Source organism: Acyrthosiphon pisum, chromosome X, assembly GCF_005508785.2.
Source record: "Acyrthosiphon pisum isolate AL4f chromosome X, pea_aphid_22Mar2018_4r6ur, whole genome shotgun sequence".
NCBI lineage: Eukaryota > Metazoa > Arthropoda > Insecta > Hemiptera > Aphididae > Acyrthosiphon > Acyrthosiphon pisum.
In genome coordinates, this window is record NC_042493.1 from 28,637,889 (window position 1) to 28,653,125 (window position 15,237).

The 15,237-nt window shown below is 28.3% G+C and overlaps 1 protein-coding gene across 1 annotated transcript in view; it reads right to left on the reverse strand.

Moving 5' to 3' along the window:
* Nucleotides 1-6,477: 6,477 nt before the first annotated feature.
* The window catches only part of LOC100569972, an 11,652-nt gene continuing 2,892 nt past the window's right edge, over nt 6,478-15,237 (reverse strand). Inside the window, exons 5-9 of the mRNA XM_003243885.4 lie at nt 13,153-13,242; nt 12,003-12,092; nt 8,912-9,171; nt 7,526-7,688; nt 6,478-6,983 (exon numbers count right to left, since the gene is read on the reverse strand). Of these exons, the coding sequence (XP_003243933.1) occupies nt 6,862-6,983; nt 7,526-7,688; nt 8,912-9,171; nt 12,003-12,092; nt 13,153-13,242 (725 nt within the window). The 3' untranslated portion in view covers nt 6,478-6,861. The remainder of the gene's footprint in view (nt 6,984-7,525; nt 7,689-8,911; nt 9,172-12,002; nt 12,093-13,152; nt 13,243-15,237) is intronic.

A 15,237-nucleotide genomic window follows, 5' to 3' on the forward strand; every position in this document is an offset into this window, starting at 1 on the left:
CATATTAAATCTTGGGTGCCAGTTTAAATTGTGAAATGTTTTAACAGTAAAATTAGTAATTACGAAAATAGTAATGTAAAAAAGGTGGGTAAGTGGATGTCACTCTGCTATACGGTAGGTTACAAGTGGGTCACTGTATAATGGATAGTATTAAATTTGAATTCAATGATATAATATCACTGTATAAGAAAAACGATTCTGAGCGGAGACGGTATGTCAGTCTAGATATTAGACATACATATTTAGGTATACTTATCTATAGTATTATTAATAATTTTCACATTAATCATATCATAATATCCATTAGGTAACGCGTTATACATCAACAACAAACCGTGGTACTATCATAGATATATAATAGTATACTTTAGAAGTTTCAAGTACCCACGAATAATGTTATACAATCAGAACAAAATAACTAAAATAGTTATTCCAAGTTTTTTAGTATGTAATTTCGTCCAAATTTGAGCTTAAAATGACTATAAAAATAAACTGTGCCTATGTATTTTTTAGATTTTTCGGTAATAGAATTAAATACTTACGTGGAATCTTATTTTAAATTTTCAATCCTTAGATATAAAAATTGAACAATCATAAATTTTTAACTACGAAATAATTATTCAATTTTAAATATGATACATTTTGTCAAAATTTGATCTTTAAATGCTTTTAAAAAAAATTGTGCCTATGTATTTTTAATATTCAACTGAATCAGTTACACTAATGACAATACCACGTATCTACATTTTACCAATTGTTCAGGAGAGTGAAAAAACTGAAACTAGTCACATATACTATTTGGATAAGTGCTATCACTTAAATCCAATTTGGAGGGAAAATAATTAATTCTAGGTTATTGTACAGAAAATACTTTTTGTGCGCAAGGAGATTACAAATATTTTGATACCAAAAACTCATTTTGTGTAAAATGTCAGTTACGTGGTATTGTCATTAGTGATACTGTAACAATATATCAGGAGCCTTGTATTAAATTTTTACACTTTTTGGCCCAACAGATAAAACTTTATTGATATTTATAGAAAAAAAAACTAAAAAAAATTGGAAACTGACCATGTTCGTAAACAGCGCAAAAAGAGTCAAATTATTTTCAAAATTTCATCCTGTATAGAAAATACTAATATAAACATTCAGTCAAATTTTCAAGTATCTACAGTCATTCGTTTTTTAATAACAACAAAATAAGAAAATCGTTACGGAAGAAATCGAGTGAATATCAAATGAAGCCTTGTATTAAATTTTCAAGTATTTTTACTCAACAAATAATGTTTTATTGACATTCATAGAAATAAAAACTAATTAAATTGGAAACTGAAATTGTCCGTAAACAGCTCAAAATAAATCAAAATATTTTGAAAATTTTATCATGTATAGAAAATGGAAATATAAACAACCAGTGAAAATTTCATGTATATACATAAAGACTGTAAAGACTTCATGTATATTCATTTTAAAGTTACACCAAAAACCAAAATCAATTTTCTCGAAAACAGATTTTGCGTAAAAATTCCCGTTTTTCCTTAATTTTTCTCTTGGTATTCACGGCGCTTTTGAAAACTATTAGAAAAATTTTACTTTTGCCCCCCCCCCCCAAAGTACCAACTAGATTCACTTTGCTATCAGAAAAGATACTCTTGAAGAAAATCAAAGCACTTTTTCTGTCCTAAAAGGTGATGACAGACACAAAAAAAAAAATAATAATAAAAAAAAAAAAAACACACATCATTGTAAAATCAATACATTCATCGTTCCACTCAGAATCTAAAATTCTATTTAGTATTTATTTTCCTGATTTACAAGATATAAATGTATAGTAAATAAAAAAAAAATTTGCTATTTTTATATTCCCTGTTAATCTTTAGCGATTTTGACTCCGATGGTTATTTTTTTGTGATTTTAACATAAACTCATTATAACCATTACATAGGTACTAACAATTTTAATATAAATAATTTATTAACGGTGAAAAATGAAAATTAATACAGCTTGTACCAAGTACAAGTAGTTCAACAGTGGTTTTTTCTTTTACAGTACAATAAAAATAAATATATTATATCATAATATCGTTGTAAAACTATTGGATATTGTGTTCTACTCAAAGTTTAAATTATTAAATATTTTAGCTATATTTTTATTTTGAGATATAATTTTTGAAATTATTTTAACATAGGATCAGCGTTTATATTACAATCAGAAGTACCTATATGTTAAGTAACTTATTATTGATTATTTACTCTAAATGCGTAGTAGTTATATCGTGTGTAATTGTATATTTGCAGTCTAATTATTTTATCCCTTCACGGTAATTACACCATGTCCAAGCTAGAATGTTTCTCTCAAAGAACATTGATTTTACCGTGTTACACTTAAATGGGAGATTGCACACTCAATTGGTTTTTTCAGTCATTCAAAATTATTTATCGTATGCACATTTTTTTTTTATCTTGTGTATATAATTTAGAATTAACTAAGAACAGTTATAAATGTCGATAACAAAAAATTATTCAAACAATTTTTTGTTTTATTACTAAAAATAATTATTTTAGTTTTTACAGAAAGGTTTAGATAATGTATCAGTAGTTTACACAAAATAAAAATAAAGTTCTATACATAGTAAATATTTTTGAACCAATTTCAAGGGTGTAATTTTCCTATAATTTTAAAAAAATGGTATATATTTTCTGTAATGGGGTAAATTAGTGGATAAAGATTGTAAAATCTCCCTGCATAATGAAATACAGTAAAATAAATGTATTTTGTGGAAGACATTTCCGCTTGGATATGGTGTGATTGCCGTGATGAAAATAACAAATAGACTTTGAATATAGATACAAATATGTTTATCTACTAATTAAATAATAAGGTATACAAATATAGGTATAAGGTAATATGTGATTCGTTGCAATGCATTCCATTATATTTCGTCATATTTTCTTATTCAATTTCGTACAATTTAAACTTATTATACAAAAAAATAATAATAATAATTTGTAAATAAACGGAATCAATTCAACATCTTCAAACTTAATTTAATTAATAAAAAATCCAAATTATGCATTTGAATATACGAAAAACGATTCTGTACATTGTAATAGTATATTTATGTAATAGTGTCAAAATGTTGTGTGCGGATGAAATAACCAGACTACTGTATGCTATTTAAATATTTGTTGTGGAATAAAAATATGGAATTAATGAAAATAAAGTGGAAAGAGGTACAAAGGGGGTATGAAATGAAAGAAGAAGACGACCGCAATGATAGAAATGCATTTCTTTTATACGTTACGACAATGAACCAGTCATTCATGTACTATGAAGATAGCTGCACACGGGGGGATGGTTTTCTTATTTATCGGTCACTACTCTTAACCGTTATTGTTAAAATGCAAATGTATTCTACTTCAATATTTATTGTGTATAATGTATACATAATATACATAATACCACAGTACATGCTTGCGTGTACTTATGCACATGTGATGATCGCTTCCTACTGCTCGTTCGACAACGTCGTGTGTTTGTACGTATTAATGGTGGTGAATATCCTTGAGGATATGTTAAACATATCACAAAGCTTTTATCGTGCTTTGAATTAAGATTTTTATGTCAACGACTTCCATTGGTGGCGCAGCATCAGTGTTGGAAGCATTTAAACTACGTGACGATTTGATTATACAGTTTTACATAAAACCGATGTGGAATTATGTAAATGGTATAGTAAATCAGTGACTTAACTACCAGGGATACTGCGGGTGCCAATAACCCGAGTTGGATCCATTAGTCGTATCGAGTGCCCGGGCCGATCGGTTTGGTTTTAAATATAATATATTATTATGATTTTGTCTACTGCTGATAAATTTGTACTTGGTCCAATTTTGTTTTGATTTATACTTTATAGGTACCAAACTGATTATATAAAACTATATTTTTACTGGGCCACATACAATATGGGTACTCCCTCCGATAAACACCTGACCGTGGCACTGTCAGTAATCGCCCTAGAATATTAAACATGTTAATAATACATGTTAAACGATGGAGAAAATATTAGGTTTGTACTGTAACCAAAATATTGAAATATATCAACAATTAGTCGTCGACTATGACAAAAACTGTTTCGTAACTTGTATAAGCGAAATGTGTTGTTTTATCCAAAATAGCGTCTACATTTGATGCAATGGGATGGTGCTACCTTCGAATATCGGCAATTAGTGGAGGCACAGCTTTTGAAACTGATTTATATTTAAATTTGATCATTACTAACAGGTCTACAATTATTGGTAACGGTGAAATATCCTATATTCGACTGCATGGTTTCTCAGACTCCTCCATGACTGCGGACGGTGCGTGATGTACATGCACTTAACACCAACGATTAACACCACTTAATAAATCTAATTTATTTGAAGTCACGTGTAGCCCCGTTAAAAACAACCTCTTTTCCACGTTTAAAATTGTCAGCCGTCGTACTATTATTAGTACGTTTAGCATCCAAGTATACGCCAAGTTTACAGCTGTCGATTAAAAAAAAAATGTTTTTTGTTATATTGTAGTCCAAATCTACGGTTGTCTTAAGGGCTCCGAATGGTTGACAGACAATCTATTTAAGTTGCCGAAGAAAATTACAAAAACAAGATAAAAACTAAATATCAGGAGGCTTATATTTAATGTAATGCCAGCGTCGATTTCGTGGAACTGTTTTATGGTAAGATCAGTTTGCTACAAAATGCACCTATCTAACTAATAAGGCGCATGGGTGCATTTACGTACGCCAGCTACCAAAGGGGTTTACACGTTGAAGTTAATTTAACCACACAATATTTTAAAATACATTAATTCATTTTCTGTGACTGGCATGGATTGTATTCCAAAGTTTATTTGCACAACTCTACAAATTATGTATGCGTAAATCATCAACTTCAACAATTAAAACAGGTTAAATTATTAATTTTATTTAAAAACTAAAGAGCATTAAAATCGAGTGAACGACGCGACGTGACAAAAGTGTGGATTACTATGGCACTGTAGCCCACCCCGCTCGCCACATTTAGATGGTCTATGGACTTCAGCGAAGTATCTAAATCGGTATTTGTATAAGACATTCATTTGGCCAAAGTGGCGCTTACTTTTAAGGACCCAAATATGATTTTATACAAATCTTGGTGATAATAAAGTCTAATTTTTTAACACCTCTTTCCACCTATTCTTCCGATGTGTCCAGTATTAGGTAGTTACGTAACGAAAATTTCAAATTACTGTAACGAATTTACTTTTGCAGTTACGCTATAGTAATTGCATTATATTTTATTTAAATTAACAAAATAAAACTTTTTAAAAGTAATTTCTATGGAGTAACGTGTTATTTTCCAAGTTATTAAAATAATTTATGAATGTAGAATGTATGACAAAAACTAGGGACTAAGATATTCGATGAAAATATTACCTATGTTATTATAACGTTTTAAGATAAATGATATATCGTCAAATACCACTAACCGATAACCGAGAATAAAAATAGGTTTAAAATAACGATATAAAAAACCTCAAAAAAACTCAAGTTAGAAAAGTTATAATATAAAAAGGGGCTGAGTAATTTCTTAAATTCATTAATTTAGAATTCGTTTATAGTTGTTCGTATTTGATGAAGTGCGATAATTTAATAAAAAATAAGTTAACTTAGCTTGGTGGCTACTAATATGCACGACTGCAACTAAACATACATATAATGGCGACTTAAATATTGCTTGAAAAGACTAGGTAATACATGAAAATATTAATAACAAGTATACATATAAACCACTTTAATAAATAAGACATAAAGTGGACCTGAAAGTAATAAAGTATACAGCGATAAAATAAATAAACAAAACATAGCGACGCACGGATATCAAAGTAGAACTTTAATACTGTGGCGACGAAGATGAAATGAATGCATAGATGTATTTATATGTATTAATATGAATTATTATGTATGCATAGATATAATACGAAACGAGTAGGTCGGCGTTACCCCAACTACCATATGGTTTAATTAGCAATTGCAACATAGTATACATTGTTGAATTATTAAAAAAAAAAAATAGCATTTCGATTAATAACTATGCTAATACTTTTGCATATTACTCAAGATGTAATCCTCTGATCGACTTGAAATTATAAAAGTATAATCTACCATGGCATACTGATCAACCCGTGTAAGTATCAAGTCAATCAGTTAGTTTAGGCTACCAAGAGGTCAGACCATTTTTCGTAAAATTACACAGGTTAAATATGATTTGACCGCCTCGTGTAATATACTGCCGTCGTATCACGAGCTCTTTTTTTTTTACTTAGCTCTGAGGCACTGGATTAGAATTCTATAGCAGAAAAGTTTCGCAATACGAACGACATTTGAAACGTTTAAAAGGTTGAAATTCATAAGCCCTTTGTGTGGTATGTGAATTAACCGTGGTCATAAAAAATTATACCATTGGTATTCCGTGATATACGAGTAAGTCCGCAATAACACAGGTTATAATACACCTTAATTTATTACTATTATTATTATTATTATTATTATTATTATATTTTTGTTATTCGTGTATAAACATTTTATTGCATACTTCAATGTGGTACAGTATGTTTGATAGGCTACGATAAGTGTAATGATATCAATAGATAAGAATAGACACAATAGCCTATATATTACCTATATAATAATATAGAAACGATGCAACGGACATACCAACCGTCCTCTTTGTAATCGAATGAATCTATAATGGTATATGCTAATATATGTTATGACTTTAAAAAAAATAACTACTTATATAATATTTTAATTATAATTGCAATTACAACATAATATTAACTTGAAATTAATTTTCTTTTGGTCTGTTCAATACGAAACTTGGCAAGTGACAACCAAATTGCTAATGGTGCATCTATTTTTTCGATATCTAATTTACCATGGTTATATCGTATGGCATCTGAAACGTATAGTATTACAATTTACAACTATTAGTATTATTGTAGATAAAAAAAATTCTTATTATAAAATGTATATAATATTAAAAGGTGCTTCATTATGTATAAGGCGATCATTATTATTTGTACATGACAAGGTGAATTAATAAATATTGGGTACATCTTGGAACAAGTGATACAAGACAAAACGATTCTAATATTATCTGTCAGCTATCTCCGCAGTCACGATACTCTATTATACATATTATACTCTCGATACATATTTTGAATTGTGATAAACAATCCTGATGTGACTGTCACAAAATAAAAAATTAAAAGCATAATAAGAAAATACAAATAGGTGATATTGTTTTCTCTAATAAATAATGTGAATTCCAGTTATCACTTTAAATTGTTTGTCTTGTTTTGAATAAGTCAGACGTTAGTTATTACCTAGGCATATAATGACTCCGTTATATAATATTTCAATTTTTGGCCATGAGAGTTATATATTTATATGAATATAATATAATATTATATCGATTAGGTATGTAATTCGATTTACCAATCAATAAACAGTATGTAGATAGATTTGAAAAGTTCTTTTTTTGCTTGACTCCAGATAATGAATATTGAGAAACCAATTCATCGGAAAACATTTTGGACATCATACAATTAACACTATTACCGATATTATTCATATTATTCAGCATCGATAAATTTGATATCTGTGGAACAAATTAGTGAATTTCAATAGATTTATTATTACATATTAGTAAATAGATACACCAAGTATAGGTAGTTATAAGTATTTTACTATTTTAATATTTATCTAAAAGTCTAAAACCATTAGATATCTAAATATATAAAATTAAATTCAGAAAGTTACCTATTACATTAGAATCTAACACATATCTGATATGTTATAAATCCTAATTATTTAACTAATTTCTATAATATAGCTAGATACTGAGTAAATTGTGTTTTAGTTTTACCTACTTACTATAAATCAAGAACAAATAAAAACTAATTTAGTTTTTTACTTTTAATTAGTTTAATTCATTAAATCAATTCTGGACGATAATTTTCGTAGCAGTCTAATAAATCATAAAATAAATATTATATATTATACTCTGTTTCAAATAAAAGTTAGGTATTAAATCAGCTTTGACTTGAAAAATTGCTTTATAGTGTTGATCTGAGAAAAATGCAAACTAGGTGTTTATTAGAACTATAATGTGAAGCCCTCCCAGATTGCGGAGCTCGGTACCCATTGCCACCGTTGTGTGTAGAAGCCTAAAGGTAGGTACTCTTATTTAAGGCAGAAAATAGCATCTAAATTTGTATTAAAGTTAAAACATACTGTGTTACTACTGTGGCTAGTGTTTGAAGTATGAAATATTTCATTATATGGTGAAATATTTCACAATAACGCGAAATATTGAAATTTTTTAACACAATATAAAATTTAAAAAATATATAATAAAATATATAATAGAATTTATTTATTTTTTTAACACAATATTCAGTGTTCTAAATTCTAATGTAAGAATTCAGTAGGTATAAAATATACGTCATGTAGGTATAAACATTAAAATATTTAAAAATTTTGAATACCATTTTAAATGTATAATACCAAAGATTAGGTATATATTTAGGTACCATACAATTATGAAGGTGATTTATGATAATTATATGTAAATATAAAACTTATTTAAAAATAAAACAAAATTTATTAAAATACTGAAATATTTCATGAACTATTTCATTTTTTTGAATTTCATGAAATTTTCAAACACTAACTGTGACTATTATACATTAGTCTTTAGTCATTAGTCATTGGACTAGGAAATTACCTATACATTATAATATGTATATTAGATGTTTTAATAATTATACTTGTATTAAATAGCTATAGGTATTAAGAAATGTATAATACATGTAAAATTACCACATCATTTCTAAATATTTTACTGCCTTTAATTTTTTCTTCGAATGTTTCGAGTTCCATTTGAGATTTTAATGGGAATATGTCATCGAATGTTATTGATGATTTATTGGAAATTTGAGAGCCAATTGTTTGTCCAATTGTTTTCTTAAGAAACGTATCAAATCTGTTAATTGTATCATGTTGAATATTTAATGATGATTTCAAACTTAATATATCATCATTCATTTTCGTTAATAAACGAAGGACCTGATTTTGAAAATCTAAAATAACACAAATGAGTTATGTATAAGTAATTAGTTAAAAATCTAGAAAGTAATTGAACTTTACTTTATTAGTTTAGCTTATATTGACTATATCACTAATAATTATGAATATAATATAATAAAATAATAATAATACAATACATATCAGATATCTGTACCTAGCCCACAAACATATTAAAAAATATTAAAAACAATAAAAAAAAAAAAAAAAACATTACTACACAATAATGTTTTTTTTTTTTTACTCATGAGTATTGCATCCTTTTTCTTTTTCTTCACTCTACACTCTTATCGACATGGGGTTGGCCTATACCTACAGAACGTGTTGATCCATCCCCTATCACTTCTCAACTATTTTATGGCGTTCTCTATTTTGTCTATCCAACTCTTCATCTATATTCCTCTCTCCTTCTGAATTTATTACCATAGCCACTCTCACTACCTATTAGTCACCTCTCTTCTCATATCATAATTAAATAATCTCAAAATATTCTCCTATAATTGGTGTCACTCTTACAACTTTTTTTCTTGAATCAAGAAAAATTTTTAGCCAACTTTATAGCCAGTTTATTTTCTTCTTTTGTTCGCAGCCTCTCATATAGGTCTATCTTAGTGATCTAAAAAATAGGGAAAATTTCTTAAAAAAATGCATATAACCCGCATAATAATGGCCTTAATAGTTCAGTCTAAGTAGATAAAAAATTAACGAAGATCGGGAAAAAATTCCCCGATAGCGGAATTTTGGTAGGTACACATTTAGAGTGTATACTATAACATACGGAAAGTTCTGACGCGTAACACCTTCATTACCAAAAAGGGGTAAAATCTACCGTCTCACTGTTTTCCTAATAAATTGTTAACCGTAGGACCTACGAAAAAAAAATTTAAAGCAAAAATTACAGGCCATAAAATTAGGTATCGAAATAAACCATGTTTGATAATCAAATTTTAACGCGATAGCTGTAAGTAACATTTTTTTTCTAGTCAAAATCAGTAGTCACGCGTCAAAATTACCTATGAGAAAAATTTCAGTCTGATATTTTTACATATTATACCATTATTATTTTATATATATATATATATTATACATGAATTAGGTACCGTGAGCTGTAGAGTAGTTGATATCTTCAGTGACGTAATAATTGTACAATTAATAGTACGCACTAATTTAAAACATTAATAAAATTAACTTAAACAATTTGACGAAAGCTGTTTATTATTATTTCGTACTTACTATATTATACTTTACCAATGAACATACAAAAAGTCCTAAGGCCTACCCACTCGTGCAAAACCACCACCCTTCAAAAAAGGGATTTCCACCGTTTCGCTTATATAGGTGACTCGTTAACCGTTTAACTTACAACTAAAATGTAATTTAACTTTAACTTTTTAACAAGTTAATACCCACCTTTAGATATTTGGGTATAAAAACTTATGAAAGACATCGACGGCAAAATAAATTTAAGAGCATGTATATTTCTATAGAAGAAACGATGGACATACTCGTATCACTACAAGAATTTCTATCAAATGCTAGTAATAATATGGGGCTAATATACATTTTAACCGATAAACTTGTAGAGCCATTAATATGTTACAGACAGAGGGTGACGTTGATACACAGATTTTTCGTACAGCCATACAAAGATCCGGATATGGGAGATTTAACGTTGATTTAACTGTATTTTTGATCATGTTAACTCCAGATGATTTTCAAATAGTCTTAGAAACCGCACAAAGGACGTATGCTTACTAAGTTATACGCTGTCCAACATTTTCAACAAGTATTTAAAAATTAACTTCCGTATTTCTTATTTATCCATGCTGTTGGCGGTTGTACTACTACGTCAGATATATTTCAATATGAACAACTTAAAAACAGTTAAAAAATATTTAGATATAATTAATGATTCATTATTGGTGTTTTATAAAGAATTATCTACGTCTAATGACATTGTTCATATAGGAGAAGATATTTGAAATGTTATTGAAATCTAATTGTTGAAATTATAATATAAAGCACCATAAAATCATTGAACCAACTCACGTATTACGTTTTCCGGAAAACAGTTACACTTCCAGCAAACAACAAGTAAAATTATCTTCCATTATGTGTTTGAAATTAGTAAGTATTATTAAATGTACAGTTATTACGCCACAAAAAATATCAACTAAAACTACAGTTTACGGTAATGCAAATATATATAAGAACACTATCCGTATAGAGAGTACCAACATTTTTTCCGATATTTTTCCTCATTTGACTGGACTATAAAAAATTACCAAAAAAATAATTCTTGAGCAAACAAAAATATGAACTTAACCAAATAAACGTGATTACGATGTAACACCAAGTTACCAATTAGTTATTACTGGTTTTAGTTTCAAACGCATAATAGCCGTTAGACGCACGGTAATTTTGACATTACCGACATATTGAATTTATAAACAATATAATCGAAAATTAATGAATTAATTTAAAATATAAGTTTAAGTTTTCATATCTCTGATATATGAAACGGATTTTTTACATGAAAAACATTGCTTAGGCATTCTTAAAAAATGCATTTTGTATTAAAATCGTCCCTAGTTATATGTATTTAAAATTTAGTTGAGTGGAGGGTGTTCTAAATAGAAGATGTCCTAAAAAAATTGTCAACAATAATAATATTACATCAGGTAGATTATTTTGTACCAGCCCAGATGACATTATATAACATTGGCCCAACATGCAATTGCACAGTAATACAGTGGCACGAATATAACTACTTATCTAAAATGAATTATAAGTAGAATGCTCTTAAATATTTATAATAAACACCTACCGGAATTATCCTGAGTATTATCTTTAATACGTATGGTAGTAGATGTAGAATTATTATTGTGTTTAATTTGTTGTTCCTGTTTTGGTATACCTGAAAATAAATTTAAAATGTAATGTTAAAATATTCATAACGTGTTGGAATAAATAGGTACTTTGATAACTTGATTATCATATTAAAATATTATGTATCATCTGGATTTTAAGATATAAAAAAACGGGTGAGTGGGTAATACTTGGATGTACATTAAGTATTTAGGCGTCCAGAGAGTCATTGTAATGAAGTGTTAACTTTGAATTCAATGATTTAAAATTAATGTATACGAAAAACGATTCTTAGTGAAGATGGTTTGGGAGTCTACGATATTACCAAATAGCTTGATGACTGTATTTCATGATATTATTGTCATTAAAGTAATGTATTTCACTATTAGGCATAATGTAGATATTACAGTAGGCTAAATGTATTTTTGTCGAAAACATTGGATTTAAAAATGTTATTGTGTGTAAAAAATATAATAATATATCTACTCTAAAAGTTTTAAGTACCCACAGATGATATTTTTAAATTACAACATTCTAAATTATAACTAAAATCGTTATTCTTGGTTTTAATAAGTAGGTATGTAATTGTTCCAAAGTAGAACCTAAAATAACTATAACAATAAGCTTTGTTTATATGTTTTTTAGATTATTTGGTTATTGATTTCACTACTCGTTTAGAACCTTATTTTAAATGTTCAATCTTTAGCTATACAAATTTAATATTTAATACATTTTTAATTTTTATAAATTTTTTAAAATTTTAACTTTAAATAGTTATATGAATTTTTTTATGTATAGAAAACGATAGAATACATATTTGGTGCAGATTTTAAGTGTCTATAGTTATTAATTATTGAAATACAACATTAGTCAATCAATAAAAAAATCGTTCTTTCAGAAATCGAGTTAATATTCAACGTTCTAAAAAAAATTGTCAAAAATAATAATAATATTATAACAGGTGGATTATTTTGTACCAGCCCGGATGACATTATATAACACCGGTCCAATGTACAATTGCACAATAGTACAACATTGGCATGACATACCTACTTATCTAAAATATATTATAAGTAGAATGTTCTTAAATATTTATAATAAATACTCACCACAATTAGCCTTTTTATTGTCTTTAACACCTATGACAGTAGATGTAGACTTATTATCGTGTTCAATTTGTAGTTCCTGTTTTGGTTTACCTGTAGATTAATCAAATACGCTATGTTAACATTTTAAACATAATGGTTGGAAATAAATAGGTACCTTGATAACCGAATTTTTACATGAAATTATAATATACCATCTACATTTTAAAATATAAAAAGCGGTGAGTGAGTAACACTCTGAAGTACATTTGATGTCTAGGGAGGCGCTGTAATGGATAAGTAAAATTTAAATTCAATGATAATAAATCCTTGTATACGAAAAACGATTCTGAGCAAAGACAGTCAGCCTATCATATTGCTAAGTAGGTATATTTTATGATAAAAGCGGTGAGTGAGTAACACTCTGATGTACATTAGATGTCTAGAGAGTCACTGTAATGGATAAGTAAAATTTAAATTCAAACTTACCCAGAGTATTAGAATGGTGGGCTCACACACACTTATTTTTAATTTCCACTAACTACAACTTATGAGGAAATTTGTATGAAATTTTAATTTTTTTTATTGACACTAATTTTAGAAAATCGGGTAAGTGGATGTCACTCTGCTGTACAGTAGGCTACAAGTGGGTGAATGTATAATGGATTATATTAAATTTGAATTCAATGATATAATATCATTGTATAAGAAAAACGAGTCTGAGCGGTGACGGTTTGTCAGTCTGGATATTTTATATTGTAGCCTGTAAGTTGAATTAATGTTATAATATTATTATTTGCTATTCGTTTGACGTTTCTATGGTGATAAACAAAGCATTAGCAATTAAAATCCCATTTTTAGCGGTTTTTCATAATTTGTCAATAGTTTTCCCCGTGGCATTAAATAACTATTTAGAAAATCGAAAAATGACCTCTTTCATTTATCATCTTGATCCAATTTTCTAAAATATAATGTACTACATATATGTTAAAAATCAAAGCATTTTTTCTGGTAGACATTTTTTATACAGGATAAAAAAAAAAAAAAGTAAACACCATTGTAAAACCACTAAAAAATTATAAAATTGTCAAAATATTTTGAATATTTTTTGAATAGAAAATTCCAATATAAACATTCTGTAAAAATATCACGTATCTATACGGTTATTTTTTATAGAGTTACATGAGTTAATATCACAATAAACTATAGGTATAATAGATAAACTATTAATTATTCGCATGATATATAATTAAAAAAATATATTTTCTTCTCATCATTTTTTTTTTGACCTTTTACGTTTATTCACTACCACCACTTTTTTGGTTTTTTTGTTAATTCACTATCGTTATACGTAAACACCACGTCAGTGATGCTCACGTTGCCACTCGATCGCTAAGCTGCACTCAGACAAAAAACTGAAAATATGCCTCTAGTTGCTATGCGACACCACCTCAAGTTGGTCACAGCGTAACCGCCGTATATCCACTCTTAATAACGACATTAATTTTATAACGTCTATTCAATTTAAATAGTGGTATACGTATAATACGTATTAAGAGTGTATATACGTCGGTTATTGTGTGACCAACTTGAGGTGGTGTTGCGTAGTAAGTTGAGTGATATTTTCGATTTTTTTGTCCGAGCGCAGCGCAGGCCGCAGGGAGCGAGTGGTAGCGCGGGCATGACTAACATGGTATACGTACTAACACTTTGGCTCACACTAATACCATTAAGAGTACTTGGGGCAAAATAAAATCACGGAATAAAAAACAGTAGGGTACCTACCGCGACCAATGCTGAATCGCTACTAAAAACCAAAAAAAGTAGTGCTAGTGAGTAAACGGAAAAGGTCCAATTTGTATATTACTTTATTAAAAACTATGTATAGTGTGTCCCAGCAGAAGCGCACACTTTAAGAACACCAGGATTTTTTTATTTCTGGGTTAACAGCACTGTTCCAATGTTTTTCTTATTTTATAACATCCCCCATTTGTCATCGCAAAGCAGTTTTTGCTATTCGTCGTTATGGAGAGGCTCACAGTTGAAACAATAATGAAAACGCACTACAAGTGCGGAGAGTGTGTCGTGGAAACGTTTCGAAAGCTTCGG